The following is a 13,958-nucleotide window of genomic DNA, read 5'->3' as shown; positions in this document are numbered from 1 at the left end:
CCAGCGCTCCTGGGATTTGCTTCGGCCATGCAATTCCACGCGCGGATACTTCTTTGTCTTTTCTTTTCTATCATTCAGGTACTCGGTCCTAGGGCATCCCGCTCCTCCCCGGCGCATGTCGACTTCTACAGGGTTCAGCGGGTGTCCATCCTGCAATGGGCTCTTCCCAACTTCAGACCCCCATGCCCTGGGTCTACATTGCCTTAGGCCAGACCATGGTTGGCACTCGTGTTGGGCGTGTGACTCCCTGTCCTGGAAGGTGCTGAAGAACAGATTAGCCAGGTGGAGGGAGCTCTTCCAGGAGTCACCTCCAGAGGAGCTCAAGAACTTCATGAAGCATCGTCCCAGGTCCAAGGTAGGGCCGATATTTTCCAGCACACCCCGCAAGGGAGACTCCTTCCCAGGTTCCCTCCCACGCTGGAGGGACCGGCCAGGTCCTTCCACCGGCACGTGCACCGAGGCTGCTACAGCTACTGGCCTCCGGCTCGAGGGGTCCTCGAATCCTCCCAGACGCATTGTCGAGGGGCCGGAAGGTTCTTGTACCAGGTCTAAACCCGAGGGGCTACACCCTTCTACCAGCGCAATGGCCAAAGGACTACACCCTAACACCGGCAATAGGTCCGAGGGGCTATGCCCTAATACCGGCAATATGTCCGAGGGGGCGACTAAATGCAGCTCTACCGACCCCCGGGTCGAGGGTGTCGCACCTACCGGGCCGAGTCCCGAGGAGCAGGGTAGGCCTTGTTATCCACAGGCTAGAGTCTTGGACGAGGCCAGACCCAGCAGGGCAAGAAGTGGCAGGCAGCTCGACAAAATGCCCGCTGTGCCAGATAGGAGCACCTGTCCAACGTCATTCCACAAATTCAGAGGAGTAGTGTCGAGGTGGGACTGGCCTCAACCAGGTACGTGGCCAACAGTCTCCCCATTTATATGCGCAGGGCAATTTTCCCATGCATCCATACGGACTGGGTATGCAGCGGCTCTGTCGGTACCCACTGCCACCTCTTCAGCCAGTATGGAGGCACTCTTCGACAAATTCCTCGGCCTCATGAGGTCTCCTCAGATGGGGGTTATAATGAAGGACTCAGTCAGGCAAGTCCTCCCCGCCATGGTAACGGTACCACAGCCGCCTCTATCGGGCTCTGACCCCGGTGCAGCCGCCTCCTCCATCTCCACAGCCAACTCCACAAACTTCGCCGCCTCATCAGCCTCCGGCTGCGGTCTCTGTTCCCCACCCTCCATCTACCCCTCCACAAGATCCTCCAGATCCGCAGGACACGGACGAGGAGGATGATCCGGACACGCCATCCTCAGTCAGGGTCCTCCATGAACGTCTTGTGGCCTGGTGGAGTACCTAGGCCTCCCTCAGCCCGAGGTCGAACAGCCGGCAGAGGGGGTTTTGGCTGAAGTCCTCACAAGACGCCCCTCTGCCAACACGGGGATTCCACTGGAAACCGATCTGGTCTCCCTGGCCAAGAAGGGTTGGCTTAAGCCCCACTCAGTCCAGCCGGTCAACTGATGCCTGGATGCCAACTGCAGGCAGATGGAGGGGGACACACTCTTGCTCTCGATCCATCCTCAGCCACACTCCTCGGTGATCGTTGCAGCATTACTTTACTCCAACCCTCAGTTGTCCTCAGCCGCCTCCTCTGTGGCGCTGCTAGGCAAGGAGAAGATCTTGGAGGCTTACGGCAAGATCATCTACTCCAACGCCTCCTTGCACCTGTGTCAGGCCAACGCAGGCGCCATGCTGGCTGTCAACGGTTATGGCGGGGAATTGTGGATTTCCTCCCGGAACTCCCCTCCCAATGCCAGTTGCGCTTTAAGGCAGGGCTAGCGGAGGCCAAGCTCGTGGTGCATGATCTCATGGAATCCACGGTGGCGCATTTCGATACCTCGGGCCATGCCGTCTGCATTGCCATGGACATGAGGTGCACAGCCTCAGATCAAGGAGTCTCACCAACTCATTATGATAGATTCCATGGTGGCCAGCCAGGCCCTGGTTTTCTGAGCTCCTCAGCCTCTCGGAGGTGCCACCTATACACCTTTGGACGGGCCCAGCACATCTTCTGGCACAGCAGGGGGGCAGAATCATCCACCCGCCCCAGTGAAACTAGCCCTCACAGCGTGGTACCTTAGCAGGTAACGCTTCTGCACTTTAGCCTCTCAGGCCAATCTGGAGATCATACCGGGCGCCTGGAGCAAAGGTACCAGGGCCCAATACAAGAGCAAATGGACCATGTTCTGCCACTGGGCAGTCTCCAAGGGAATTGACCCCTTGGCCTGCAATTTGGACGACGTGCTCTCCTTTTCGGCGCACCTTGCTCATTCGGGAGTACAGATCGACACCTGCCGTACATATCTTGCAGCCATTGGGGCTTACAGGAACTCGGAGGAAGGCACTTTCTCCTCCTCCAACCCTATCGTCAAACATCTGACGGGTCTCGCTAGGCACTACATTCCCTGTAAAGAGACCGCACCCTGTGTGGGACCTTAATATATTCTTGGGCGCCATGGCGCACAAACCATTCGAGCCAATGGCGTCCGTGGACATTAGTCTGGTCACCATAGAGACAGCCTTACTAGTCGGTCTTACCTCGGCTCGCAGAGTAAGCGAGATTCAGGCGCTGGTCGCGTCTGAACCTTTTACCACCTTTCACAAGTACAAAGTAGTCATGCAGACGCACCCGGCATTTCTGACCAAGGTTCCATCTGCATTTCACTTGAACGACTAAATGGTCCTTTCTACGTTCTTTCTCGATCCCAAGGATGAAGCACAGAGTCCTGCACTGCCTGATTGTCAGGCATGCCCTAAAATTCTACTTGGACAGGACCAAGGGCTTCCGCAAGTCGGATGACCCTGTTTGTCACGTTCGGCGCCTCGAGGCCAGGCTATCAGGCCTCGAAGTCTTCCATATCCTGCTGGATGGTCTCTGCCATCAAAGAAGCATATAAGGGTCAGCACGATCCGCTCCCGGCCAAGATGCATGCCCACACAGTCAGGGCCAAGGCAACGGCCATCGCATTCCAACGCTATGTCACTTGGCAAGTCATAAGCAGGGCGGCAACTTGGGCATCTCCCACGGCTTTCTGCAAGCATTACTGTTTGGATGCCGGCTCAAGATCTGATGCCACTTTCGGACAGGAGGTTCTCAGGAACCCATTTGCTTAAGGAGGGTCTCCTCTCCACCCTGGGGCTACAATCAGTTGTAATCACCCATACAGTAAGAGTAATTATAAGTTACTCACCGTAGTGACTAACCTACTCTTAGTCCATAGTCCCCTTCCCTCCATACGTCCCTCCAACCTCCCCCTAATAGTACTGGTGTCACTAGGCAATGTTAAAATCTATTGTCGACACGTCAATGGGGACTGAGGTGTGGCGGCGGAGTCAGAGCAGCGCATGCTCCCTGGGCCACGCCCATAAATTTAAAGGGGAAGGCTTTTTCTGGTGAAAAAGGTTCTGTCTCCCGTCCCTTGGAAGGGACGCCCATGTAGTATGGAGAAAAGGGGACTATGGACTAAGAGTACGTTAGTCACTAGAGCGCCAGGGGACAACTCCGGTGATGATAGTGTGCGGTACAAATGTCCTTTAACATGAACTACGGTGAGTAACTTATAATTTTTGTTTCGATTTACGGATTATGAAGGTTACAGTAATTGTTTTTTTAAATTTTGTAGCTATTTAAAGTTTGAAGTTCTTTAAAATATCCCTTAGAAGTTATTTACTTTAATGTTTTGGGAGAAGAGCAATGTTAATTATGGCTGCAGGACTCAAGCTTTAGCCCAAATTCATACTGGGGTGTGCACCAGCTCACCAATGGAAAGGATCTGCACCCTTCAAACTGACATTGGCTGTCCAATCATTGACATCCTCTTGCCCCACATCTGCCCACAACCGACCTCCAATGTGTGGAATGTGGATTTGGACAAGACCGTGATTAGTGCTATAATAAAACAGCAAAGGAGTCTCGCAGAGGGGACAGACCTCCTGCACTGGTAATAATGCTGACCAGGGCCTCTAAAAGAAATAGATTTGGCAAAGAAAGTAAAGTAATACGACTTTACTTCTCTCAAAAAGTCAAGACCAGGGTCAAGGCAGAGCGAAAGGTTTGGGGTATTCCTTTGTCAATGGAGGGAAAACTACAAAGAAAATCACTATCACTATTCGTCTCAGGTCAATTTTCTCATTTCCTTTTACATTACCATAGCTTATTTCACTGCTTGTGCGATCGATTGGTTACTTGCAATTTCCCATTGCTTGCCTGTTTTGAGATGTTGCTCAAACCCCTTTTGAGATCCAAGACAATGTGTTTAAGCATTTTACATGTTTCTTCTCCCCCCACAGAGAAACTTTTCAATGTCAGTGAACAGTGTTGCTGTGCTGCGGCTAATGGGAAAAGGAGCAGGACTGCCCCCAGGTGGTGTTGCACGCGGACGTGGTAGCGCCCGGGGGAGAGGTGAGCATCATGGATTTTGTGTTGCTGCAGAGTTAAAGAATGTGGCCTTGGCCTGTTTTCTCCTTGCAGCCTCCTTTTGATTTAACTTTATCCAGAAAGTTGTCTGTTTGTGGTTATGCAGAATGTCCATATCCTGGCACTAATTGAGGACATGTAACCTTTTTTTAGGCCCTTGTTTGACCTGACTAGCACCATTGTCCTTTGACTACAGTCCCTGTAGGATCCCTGCTATTTTGTGTTCTGTTTTTGTTAGCATAATTGAGCTGGACATAAGTGGCTGCAGTTGGTGTTGGTCGGGCTAAGCTGTGATCCCAAACTCCTGTAGAACAGTGCTGACTGAGGTCAAGCTGACAACATGAAGAGACTGCCAGGCCACAGCAGAGGAGCAGTAACTAAAACTCTGTTCATGGGGCAGCAGGTATGGTTTGTTATGAATAGCAAGGTCCATCTCCCGGAAGGTACCTTTTTGTGCAGTAGAGCAGCTACAGTGGGAGGGGCTTGGCTCTGGCCACAAGTAGAACGGCAGAGTTTTGAGCTCATTCTCAAACGGCTTCCGGTGCAGGAACTATGTCCTTTCAGAGGCTAGTCAACCCACAGATGTTCCTGGGGTATCATTCTGGCAGTAGACTTATGATGCAAAGGTAAGGACTGGTTGACCCGAAGTCCATGGGCTTAAGTATCAATGAGGGTCTAGGATTGTTGCAGAAGCAGTGGAGCTTCACTGGGAGATGGCTTTGGCAATTGTGGGTGTCTGTAGCAGGGACGTGGTTCCAATATACAATCTGGGAAACAACTGCATGGATCTTATCACATATTTGCGCTGGGGCTGTCACAGCCCACTAATTCCAAGCATCTGCATCACCCGAACAGGCAATGGTGGTCCTATCATGGATAGACCTTTTCTGGCATTGATGTTGCATGTCAAAGCCCCTGGTTCTGCCAGGCCGCACAGACCGCACTTTGCCTGTGAAGCTAAGTCAGATCCAGTGAAAGTGTAGTCTATATTTGGCATTTTATGTACCCGAGAGGGCAGGAAGATAAAAGAACAATATTGCTAAAGGACAGGGCTCATGTCAGTGTCAACAGCCAGATTGAGTATATGGTATTTGAAATAGAATAATGCAGCATTCGGTGGATGCACCACAACAATATAAATGTTTACTGGCATCAGCCTGTCCTAGCCACATCACAAAGGTAACAAAAATGTCTAAAAAAGAAAAAGGCTGCAAAGCACTCCTGCAGCACCTAGCTATAAGCTGATGTGTGCATTTTTAAAACGGGAGTCTGGTCAGGGACCAAGGCATAACAAAATAGCTGTGGGTTCCATGTAGGTCAATGGAAGGAAAGATACAAAAAGAAAAATCTTTCTAAGAGTAACAAATTAAATTGTTGGCTTGATAGCTGAATAAAATAAAGAATTCATTTTATGTTCAGTTCACTGGTTTTCATACTGCACCCATCACCAACATAGTGATCTTCAAGAGCAGAGACATTGCCTGGTGTACTGTGTCCCTGCTCAGGGTGTACGCCAGACTGGTCTTCGGGTGACAAACTTGGGCCAAGGTGAGTGGGACAGGGTAAAATGGGAAAAATGTGGAGAACAAAACAGACTGGCATAGTATCACCAAAAACTTGAAAAATAGAAAAAATATGATAGTTTTATCCAGAAATAAATTATCAAAAGAATTGAGAGATGCCCTTATAGGACAACTCACCTTATAGCACATCAAAACAGTGATTAATAGTGCAGTGTGTTTATTGCTATTCTTTCAAATTGTGTAATAGGTGTGTCAATGCCTGGAGTTGTGCTCAAGAGTTTCTATTAGTTGTGGGAGTTTAGAACTAGATATTCATATTGAATTCTCTCATGAGGAGCACTCAAGTGATGTGGAACTGCTGCCCCCTTGGACAGGTGCCTAAGCCAAGACTTGGTTGTGTGCTGAATATTTGGGAGGACACAAGTTAAGTGGCACTGACTCAGAAGCGAGAGGACCATATTAAAACTGGGATGAGGATGGAATTCAAAACGTACAATAAAAAGTGAGAGAAAACTGTGGACAAAAGCCCTCTCCAACCAAGATTCTAGATGGGCAATGACTAAGACCTGAGGTCTCTGGCATCATTGATTTTATTTCCTGCAAAGTCAGGTTTCTCTAGTGAGCCAGAGTAATAACCAGATCTTCTCCAGCATTGGATCTTTCATAGATTCACATGCTGTGAATATTGCCTGTCGTCCGGCTAAGAATCCTTGGTTGACTATATTTTTACACCCATTTCTTAAGGACAACTTTAACACCTTTTGCAACCCATCCACCTTGTCATGGGTGCTGATGGTTCCCATCAATTGGACATCGAGTATTTAGTTCTGCCCCAGTTAAGGAAGATATTAATTTCCGATTTTTTTGAACTTTTTGCTGGGCTTGGTGATAGTATTTTCCATTTTCATGAGCGAGTGGCAATCTTTTTCCCAACTCGCCCTTGCTTTTACTTGTTTTATGGGTAACCTTTTTTGTAGGTTGGAAGATATCCTTTCCTATGACTTTTTGGACAATTACCTTTTACTATGGCAGCACACAACACTTTGTGCAGTGTTGCTGGTTTTCCCTTGGGGCTTCCCTTTTTATATTCTCTTGATTTACCTTGAGTGAACTGCTGTTCCCAAGGGCAGGGAGGGATTTTCATCACTTTTACATTTTATATGCGAGACCAGCAATCTCCACCTTATATGGAGTGTTGAGGAGATGCATGATATAGACCCTATCTCACTGACCAAGTAACATTTTTGTTGCTCTGGCAAGCTAACTCTTATGGCTGGTGGCAGTGAATCTATTTTTATGACTTGTGTTAATATTACACGTAGGTTGTCAAATCAGACGCAGTAATGCACAGAAGGGTCACCATTCTGCTTGAATTGTGGCATATGTTTTTGCCTTTTTTAGTGTGCTTGTCCTTTTTTTTCGTTCTTCTGCCGTCCAGGCAGGCAGAGGTCCTGGTTAAAGTTTTGTCTTCGGCAGGAACCCTTGTGTTTCCGTCCAAGGCTCCAGAGTGTCTGTGAAGGCAGGAAGTGAGGGAGGAGTCTAAAACTCAGCAGCTCTTTGTCTTCTGGTGTCTGAAAGGAACCAGTTACTATTGGGGAGCTGGCTATCCTGATTGGACAGCCACCAGCATCTTTCTGTAAACTGCGGGCAGAGTTTGCAAGGTGTGTAGGTTCCAGTATAAATGTCCGATTCTGAAAGCTGAAGACAAGCTGACCACTGGAGCTGAATTCAAAGAGGAAGATGAAGAAAAGATAACTGATTCCAACGACTGGAGATGTGTGTAACAGGAGCCTGTCCTTACCCTTCCTTCCATGCCTCCTTGGGGGGGGGGGGGGGGGAGGGTGTCCCGAAGACTACGAGCCCTACCCAGAGGCTAGTGAGACTCTGTAGCCTTGAGATGACCTGCAACCGAGCCATCCCTTGGCGTGCTGTGACATTCCAGGGTTGGTAACCGGCAATACCAGGGGACCTCAAGCCAAAGTACTGTGCAACGTCTTCCAAAGTCCCATTCTTGCAGAAACGTTGGACTCCTGCTGTACCTTCGGAGACCTGATTCAAATCCCTGAAAGCCCCTCACCAGAGTGCTGGATCAAGAGTGTGAAGAAAATCCGAACAGCGACAACCGTCCTCCTTCTGGTACCTTTCAAAGGGCACCAAATCCACAGAGCTCCGAGAAGCACCAAAGATTCCTTTGTTGGCAGCCTGGTCTGTCGACTGCTGTCCAGTGCCCGTTCTTTCCTCACCACGACCAAGAATCCTGGGACCCTGGTCCTGTGCTGCTGCATCGTGAAGGCATCTGTCTGCAAGCTCTTATTCACTGCTGAGGTACTGCGTTGGCTTGGGTAATATTTAGCTAAAGTCTTGTCAATCCTGTGCGGCTGAGTGGGCGATGTGTTTGTGAGTTCGCCCATATGGTTCGCCCACGCCTAACACGAACGCACATATGGAGCCTTCTCCGAGGTCCTTGAACACGTTCTACTAACTTTGAAGTCTGTACTTGTTGACTTTGGTGCATCTGAGTCTCATCCTGACCTGCCTACTGTTGGCCACTAGACTGCTAGGGTCCCCTCTTATGTCTGAGATCACTCTTGCCCTATAATAGGGAAGTAGTTTAAAGGTATAAGACTCAGTCGTGAAAATAGAACAAATGCATACTGCTGTGATGGATTATAAGTGAGGCAGACACAAAGATGTAGTTTTTTCAAAGTTTGCCATATTTATTAGAAATAGAGGGGCGACATAAACGTCTCTGTCCCTATCCAAACAAGAATTTTCCTATTTAGCAAACTAAAAAGATGATCTTGTGTCCAAATGTATCTTTACTTTAATGAATGTATAATGCGCACGCATGGACCCATAGGCTTATAGGCGCCGACAAAGACGAAAAAATCTTAAGGAACTTGGCTGAGAAATGCAGAGGGGGGCAGAGACGGCCCAGAAAATTAGTAACTAAATGAACAAGGTCTACAATTTCTTTTCAAAGACATCTGTAGACTCGGAGCCTCTTAGGACCAGCGGTGGTCATTCCAGGCCCTAGTGGCAAAAGCATAGAAGGTTCCCGTTGAGGCCTTCTCGGTCCTGCACCTTGGGATCATCAGATTGCTGGACCTCAGTGGTGTTCTATAATTTTTATTCGAAAGTAGAGTTTGGAGATAAAATAGAGACGCATCATAACCAGATCAGAATTCTAGATTCAACCCAAGAGCCAGTGAAGAGTACGACTAGCTACAGAGACATGGTCTCTACTAGAGAGACTCATAACCACCCTACCGGCTCCATTTTGTATAACCTGCAATCTTTTGCAGAGAGATTTAATTCCCACTAAGAAGCTGGAGCAATAATCAATCTTAGCTCCCACTATCGCTCTTGGGATATTCTCTGAGTTAGCCTTGGAGATTTGAGGTCTAAGATGAGCTAATAATTTAATATAGTAAGCACAGGATGAGACAACTCTACAGACGTGCGACTTCATGCTGAGGTGTTGATCCAAAGTAACTCCCAACGGTTTAACTTTCTTAAACTGAGTGATTTTTAACTGCTCCAATATAAAAGTAGTTGTATGCAGGACCCAGTTTCTGTATCATGTTGGGCGAACCAACAACTGTTTTTTGTATGTTCAGAGCCAATTTATTCTGCACCATCCAGGTCTCAAACATAAAATTTTAGTTAGTGTGACCCTCACACTAACTTATATAACCAATGTGTACATAATAAATGTATCTGATTTCAGATCAACACAACTTTTCAAAAGTTCACTTATACTTCTCACAATTGTGGTTTGGTTCCCTTCCCCTGATTCAATTCAAGAAGACTTTTGAAAAAGTTGTTATTCAGTTTAGTTCTATTCAGTTCATTGAAAAATGTCTCTACCATCTAATACGCCCTTCAACTTGCAAAAGTAAATGTCTTTCACTAAACACTTGTTAAAAACCAAAGAAACTGTTACTTCCAAAACCACAATTTGTATTCTGGTGGAATACTTTTGTCAGGGTTGCAAAGCAGAAGTCTTTTGTTACACAACAGCTTGTCAAAATAATAAAGTGAATAGTCTTTCTAAAACACTTTTTACCACAACCACATTTCTTCAAAGTAACTGTTACTTTCCTAGTTTACTCAACTGCCAGGACTAACTGCAACTGGTCTCTTTCCTGGTTCACTCGCCTGCCAGGAAGAAAAAAACTCCTACAACTACAAATTGTCTCTTCTGTTAGTGTCCATACTTATTCGAAGGTTCACCACACCAATATCCCACGTGAGGAGGGTTCCACAATATTTGCCTGTCTTTATAGTCTCTTGGCTTTCCCCAAGCTGATATATCATGATAGTAGAATTCCTCCCGTGTTGGCCACTTATTCTATTTGTTTGGTATTTAAAATTCTTTTATTAAGTTTTAAGCTCTTTATGCCAACTCACCGGGTTCCTTTGTCGTCCGTCACCCCTTAATGCTGAGGTACACCGCTGTGGCCCGTCAAGGCGCGTCGGGAGCACGTCTCCCCAACAGTTGGGTTTCTCGCCCTGCTGCCATCCACGGCTCTACCTACTGTTTCGCTTACTCTGCAAAACTGCAAAGCCCAACACGTGGGCTTCTGCTGCCGTTTTCTCTCCTGCTTCAGCTCCAACTGCTTCGGCCTCTCTCCTTCTGCCTCTGCTACTCCTTCCTGCACCTATGGATGATTCCTACATTTAAATGTCCTACATAGGTGATTTGGGTTGTAATATCTAGACTGTGTGGTCGTCTTAGTAGCACCATTGATAGTCCACTCTGTTCCTCTTACTTGTCCCAGTAACATAGGCATTATGGACCTTGAAGTCCATAGTGGTTTTGAATCTTTCATGGTTTAGTTTTTCTGGATTGCTGAACTGAAAGTAATCTGAGCTAGGTGATGTTATATGGATTGCATTTACATTGCTTGGCTCTACTTTACAATATGCCATCAAGGTTTCAGGGAGAATAGAGTAATCCTGACTCAAAGGAGTTGCCACTTCCTGCTGATATGAGTCTCTTCCCATTTGATCCTCCCTCACAACGCCCCCTGGGTCAGGATCAGGCAGCCGCTGCCTTCCCCTGCCCGCATGAGGATGCCCATACCGGGGTTTTAGTGATGACTTGATCAGATTTGATCACACTGGCTAAAGGTGTTAGCGTTGTAACTGTATCTCTGAAATAGAATAAGTTACAAAAGTGTCTGAAGGTTCTTACTTACCTGTGAATTGCTTAATGCATTTCTTAAAAGTATAACAAGGTTATTGACTTGCCTCTGAATTGTGTTCCAGAAAGTAATTGAGTTGGTATCGTTTCATCATTCCTGAAACTGAATAAGCATAAAAGCTCACCAATAAGGTTTACTCTCCTTGAATTGCTTAGTGTCATTCTAAATGAGTAACATTGGGTTTTGCTTATCCTGAACTGCTTAGTGCATTGCTAAAATGGTCTTAGAGTTCTCACTTATCCGAGAGTTGCATTCTGCTCCTCAGAAAAGTTTAAGTACTTTACTGACCTTAGAATTGTGAATTGTGATCCACACTTCTGAAAAGTATCATTGGTATAATTAACTATTCCCGTAATAGAAATAGTGTTAGAGTTTGACCAATATGTTTTATTTACGTACCTTGAATAGTAGTTGCCATTCTAAAAGTGTAACATTTGGTTGTGCTTACCTTGAATGGCTTAATGCCATTGTAAAACAGTCTTGCACTTATCTTCGAGGTGCCGCCTGCCCCTCTGAAATGTATGTTACTTAGTTTTGAACTGTTCTGAAAAGTAATCTGAGTGTAACTATCCATTCTGAAAGAAGAATAAGTTACATATGATGAAAGGTGTATACTTGTAACTGAATTTGTATGACTGTAGTATTCCAGTAAGTGAGTAACACTGAAGGTGGTTATTGCCGTTATGGTCTGCCTCCCTTGAATTACATTGTCATTCTAAAAGTCTTATATGGTTTTACTCCCCATTAATAGTGTCTTGTACTTCTAACTGTGTATCATTGGGTTTTACTCACCTTGAACTACATACTGCTCTTCTAAACACGGTTATACTTTGGTTTGCATACCTTAAGTATTATGTTGGTTTTTATAATAATGATACAGTACATACCTTTTCAAAGATCGATCTTTGCCTATATGTACATAGTATAACCATTATTTTTACAATACATAAGTGTATGGGTTTCTTTGGACTATATATATATGCTACAGTTTCTTTTTGCTTATCTACAGCCGTCTCTCCATGCTAAAATAAGCCTGCCTGCTCTTTGTTTGCTACCATTATCTTTTCTGGTACACCCTCATACTAAGAGTTGGAGATTCTGTGTTGCCTCGGATATAGTTTTGTAAAGTTATTGGGTAGACTGCAGAAAAACTGTCTTAACAGCCCATGCAGCCTCCCTCCAAATTTCATCCATCTTTCTTGCTGGTAAGAGTCATCAGTTTTTCTCTTCAGAGGTGGTTTTCTGTAAAAAAAAAAAATTGTTTTAGGAGGAACAACGGAGACGATGACTTTGATCTGGTTGAATAATGGAAAGCATGTCCAAGAAGTCAATGTTTAAGGCCTATGCCAACTGTGGCCTTAAAATGTGTTTGAAGGAAACAGACATGCAGACTGTATCTGTCTACCCTGAAAGACTGGAAACTGCGCTTTGTCTGGTTGCTGATTGAGGAAGCTATGCTGCTTCAGATGCTAGGTCCTCGAGGAGTGTTGTGGTACCTAAACGGGTAGAGAAAATACCCTTTTACCCCAACAGGATGACTCCCCTGCTGCAGGTGAGCCTCTGCAAACCTTGAAGCAGTTGACGTGATCGACGATGGGAGGAAAATGTGTTGAACAAATGAACATCGTTGTTGGCGTATAAACATCAGGCGTTGAGTTTGCAGCCTAGTAAATCACAGGTCATGGGTTGGAGGGGATGACAAGTCTATTGACGCATGTTTGATGCCGGTAGCTCTGTCATCGGAAGAATCGGACCCAAAAGTCACATCCGCTCACGACCCCATCTGTGCAATCGTCAACAACAAATTCCGTCGACGACGCAGCCATCCACTCAAGTCAGACAAAGTAAAACGTTAATCTCAAATATCGGGACGAAATTAAATTGAAAAAAAGCAAAAAGTTCTTTCAAGATGAACAGGATTACAACGAAGGGAGAGTGTACACATTTCAAAACAGATATGATGGCAGATACCGGCAAACCAACCGCACGCCTCCTATCAGATTATATACTGACAGCACTGAATATTCTAGTGAGGGAGAGGCATCGGCTACAGACACTGAACAGACCACAGCCAAATACAGACATTGACAAATGGTACACCAATGGAATGTTGACTAAAGATGCTAAAAAAATTCTTTGTCACTCATCGGACTGCATGCTGACCATATATATTTTTTCTCAAGTCCGATACATGCTCTATCCCCTAGTCCACCTGATATGGAGAAACGGGTTCTGTTTTGGAAACGGTATATTGATGATATACTGGTCTTCTGGTCTGGGAATCGGGACCAACCAGATACCTTTACCAATAAACTCAATGACAACAGATACAGTATAGAAATTACTTGCATACAGTCATAACAAAATTAAATTCTTCGATTTAGATATTGAGATCATTGACAATCAAATTATAACTTACATGTACAGAAAACCGAATGAGGTCAACTCCGTTCTTCATGCAAATATTGGTCCCAAGACATCAAAGCAGCCATATCTCAGGCCATATCAACAGATCAAGATAAACTATTAACACCAAGGCTACATCTGACAAATCAGATACTGAACACTGAACCTGTAATGTTTGTGACAAAATAGCGGATCACAAGATAATTAACATTCGAAGGGATTGTGTCCTCCGACGTATTCCTTATCTTAGATAGAAATCCTCCAGCTTTGCTGGCCTCGGAAAATTTTTTCGCCAGAGGGCGCTGCGCGTCGATGATCGCCGAGTCGATGACCCTCGACGGCCT

The 13,958-nt window shown here is 46.0% G+C and overlaps 1 protein-coding gene across 4 annotated transcripts in view; it reads left to right on the top strand.

Moving 5' to 3' along the window:
* GIGYF1 (GRB10 interacting GYF protein 1) overlaps positions 1-13,958 on the top strand; it is a 1,784,248-nt gene that overhangs the window by 292,723 nt on the left and 1,477,567 nt on the right. For all 4 annotated transcript variants that reach the window (XM_069645982.1, XM_069645992.1, XM_069646001.1 and 1 more), the window contains one exon: positions 4,349-4,460. In XM_069645982.1, coding sequence (XP_069502083.1) covers positions 4,349-4,460 — 112 coding nt within the window. The remainder of the gene's footprint in view (positions 1-4,348; positions 4,461-13,958) is intronic.

Source organism: Ambystoma mexicanum, chromosome 1p (assembly GCF_040938575.1).
Source record: "Ambystoma mexicanum isolate Mex_15411 chromosome 1p, UKY_AmexF1_1, whole genome shotgun sequence".
Classification (NCBI taxonomy): Eukaryota; Metazoa; Chordata; class Amphibia; order Caudata; family Ambystomatidae; genus Ambystoma; species Ambystoma mexicanum.
This window is presented reverse-complemented; position numbering and strand designations above follow the sequence as displayed.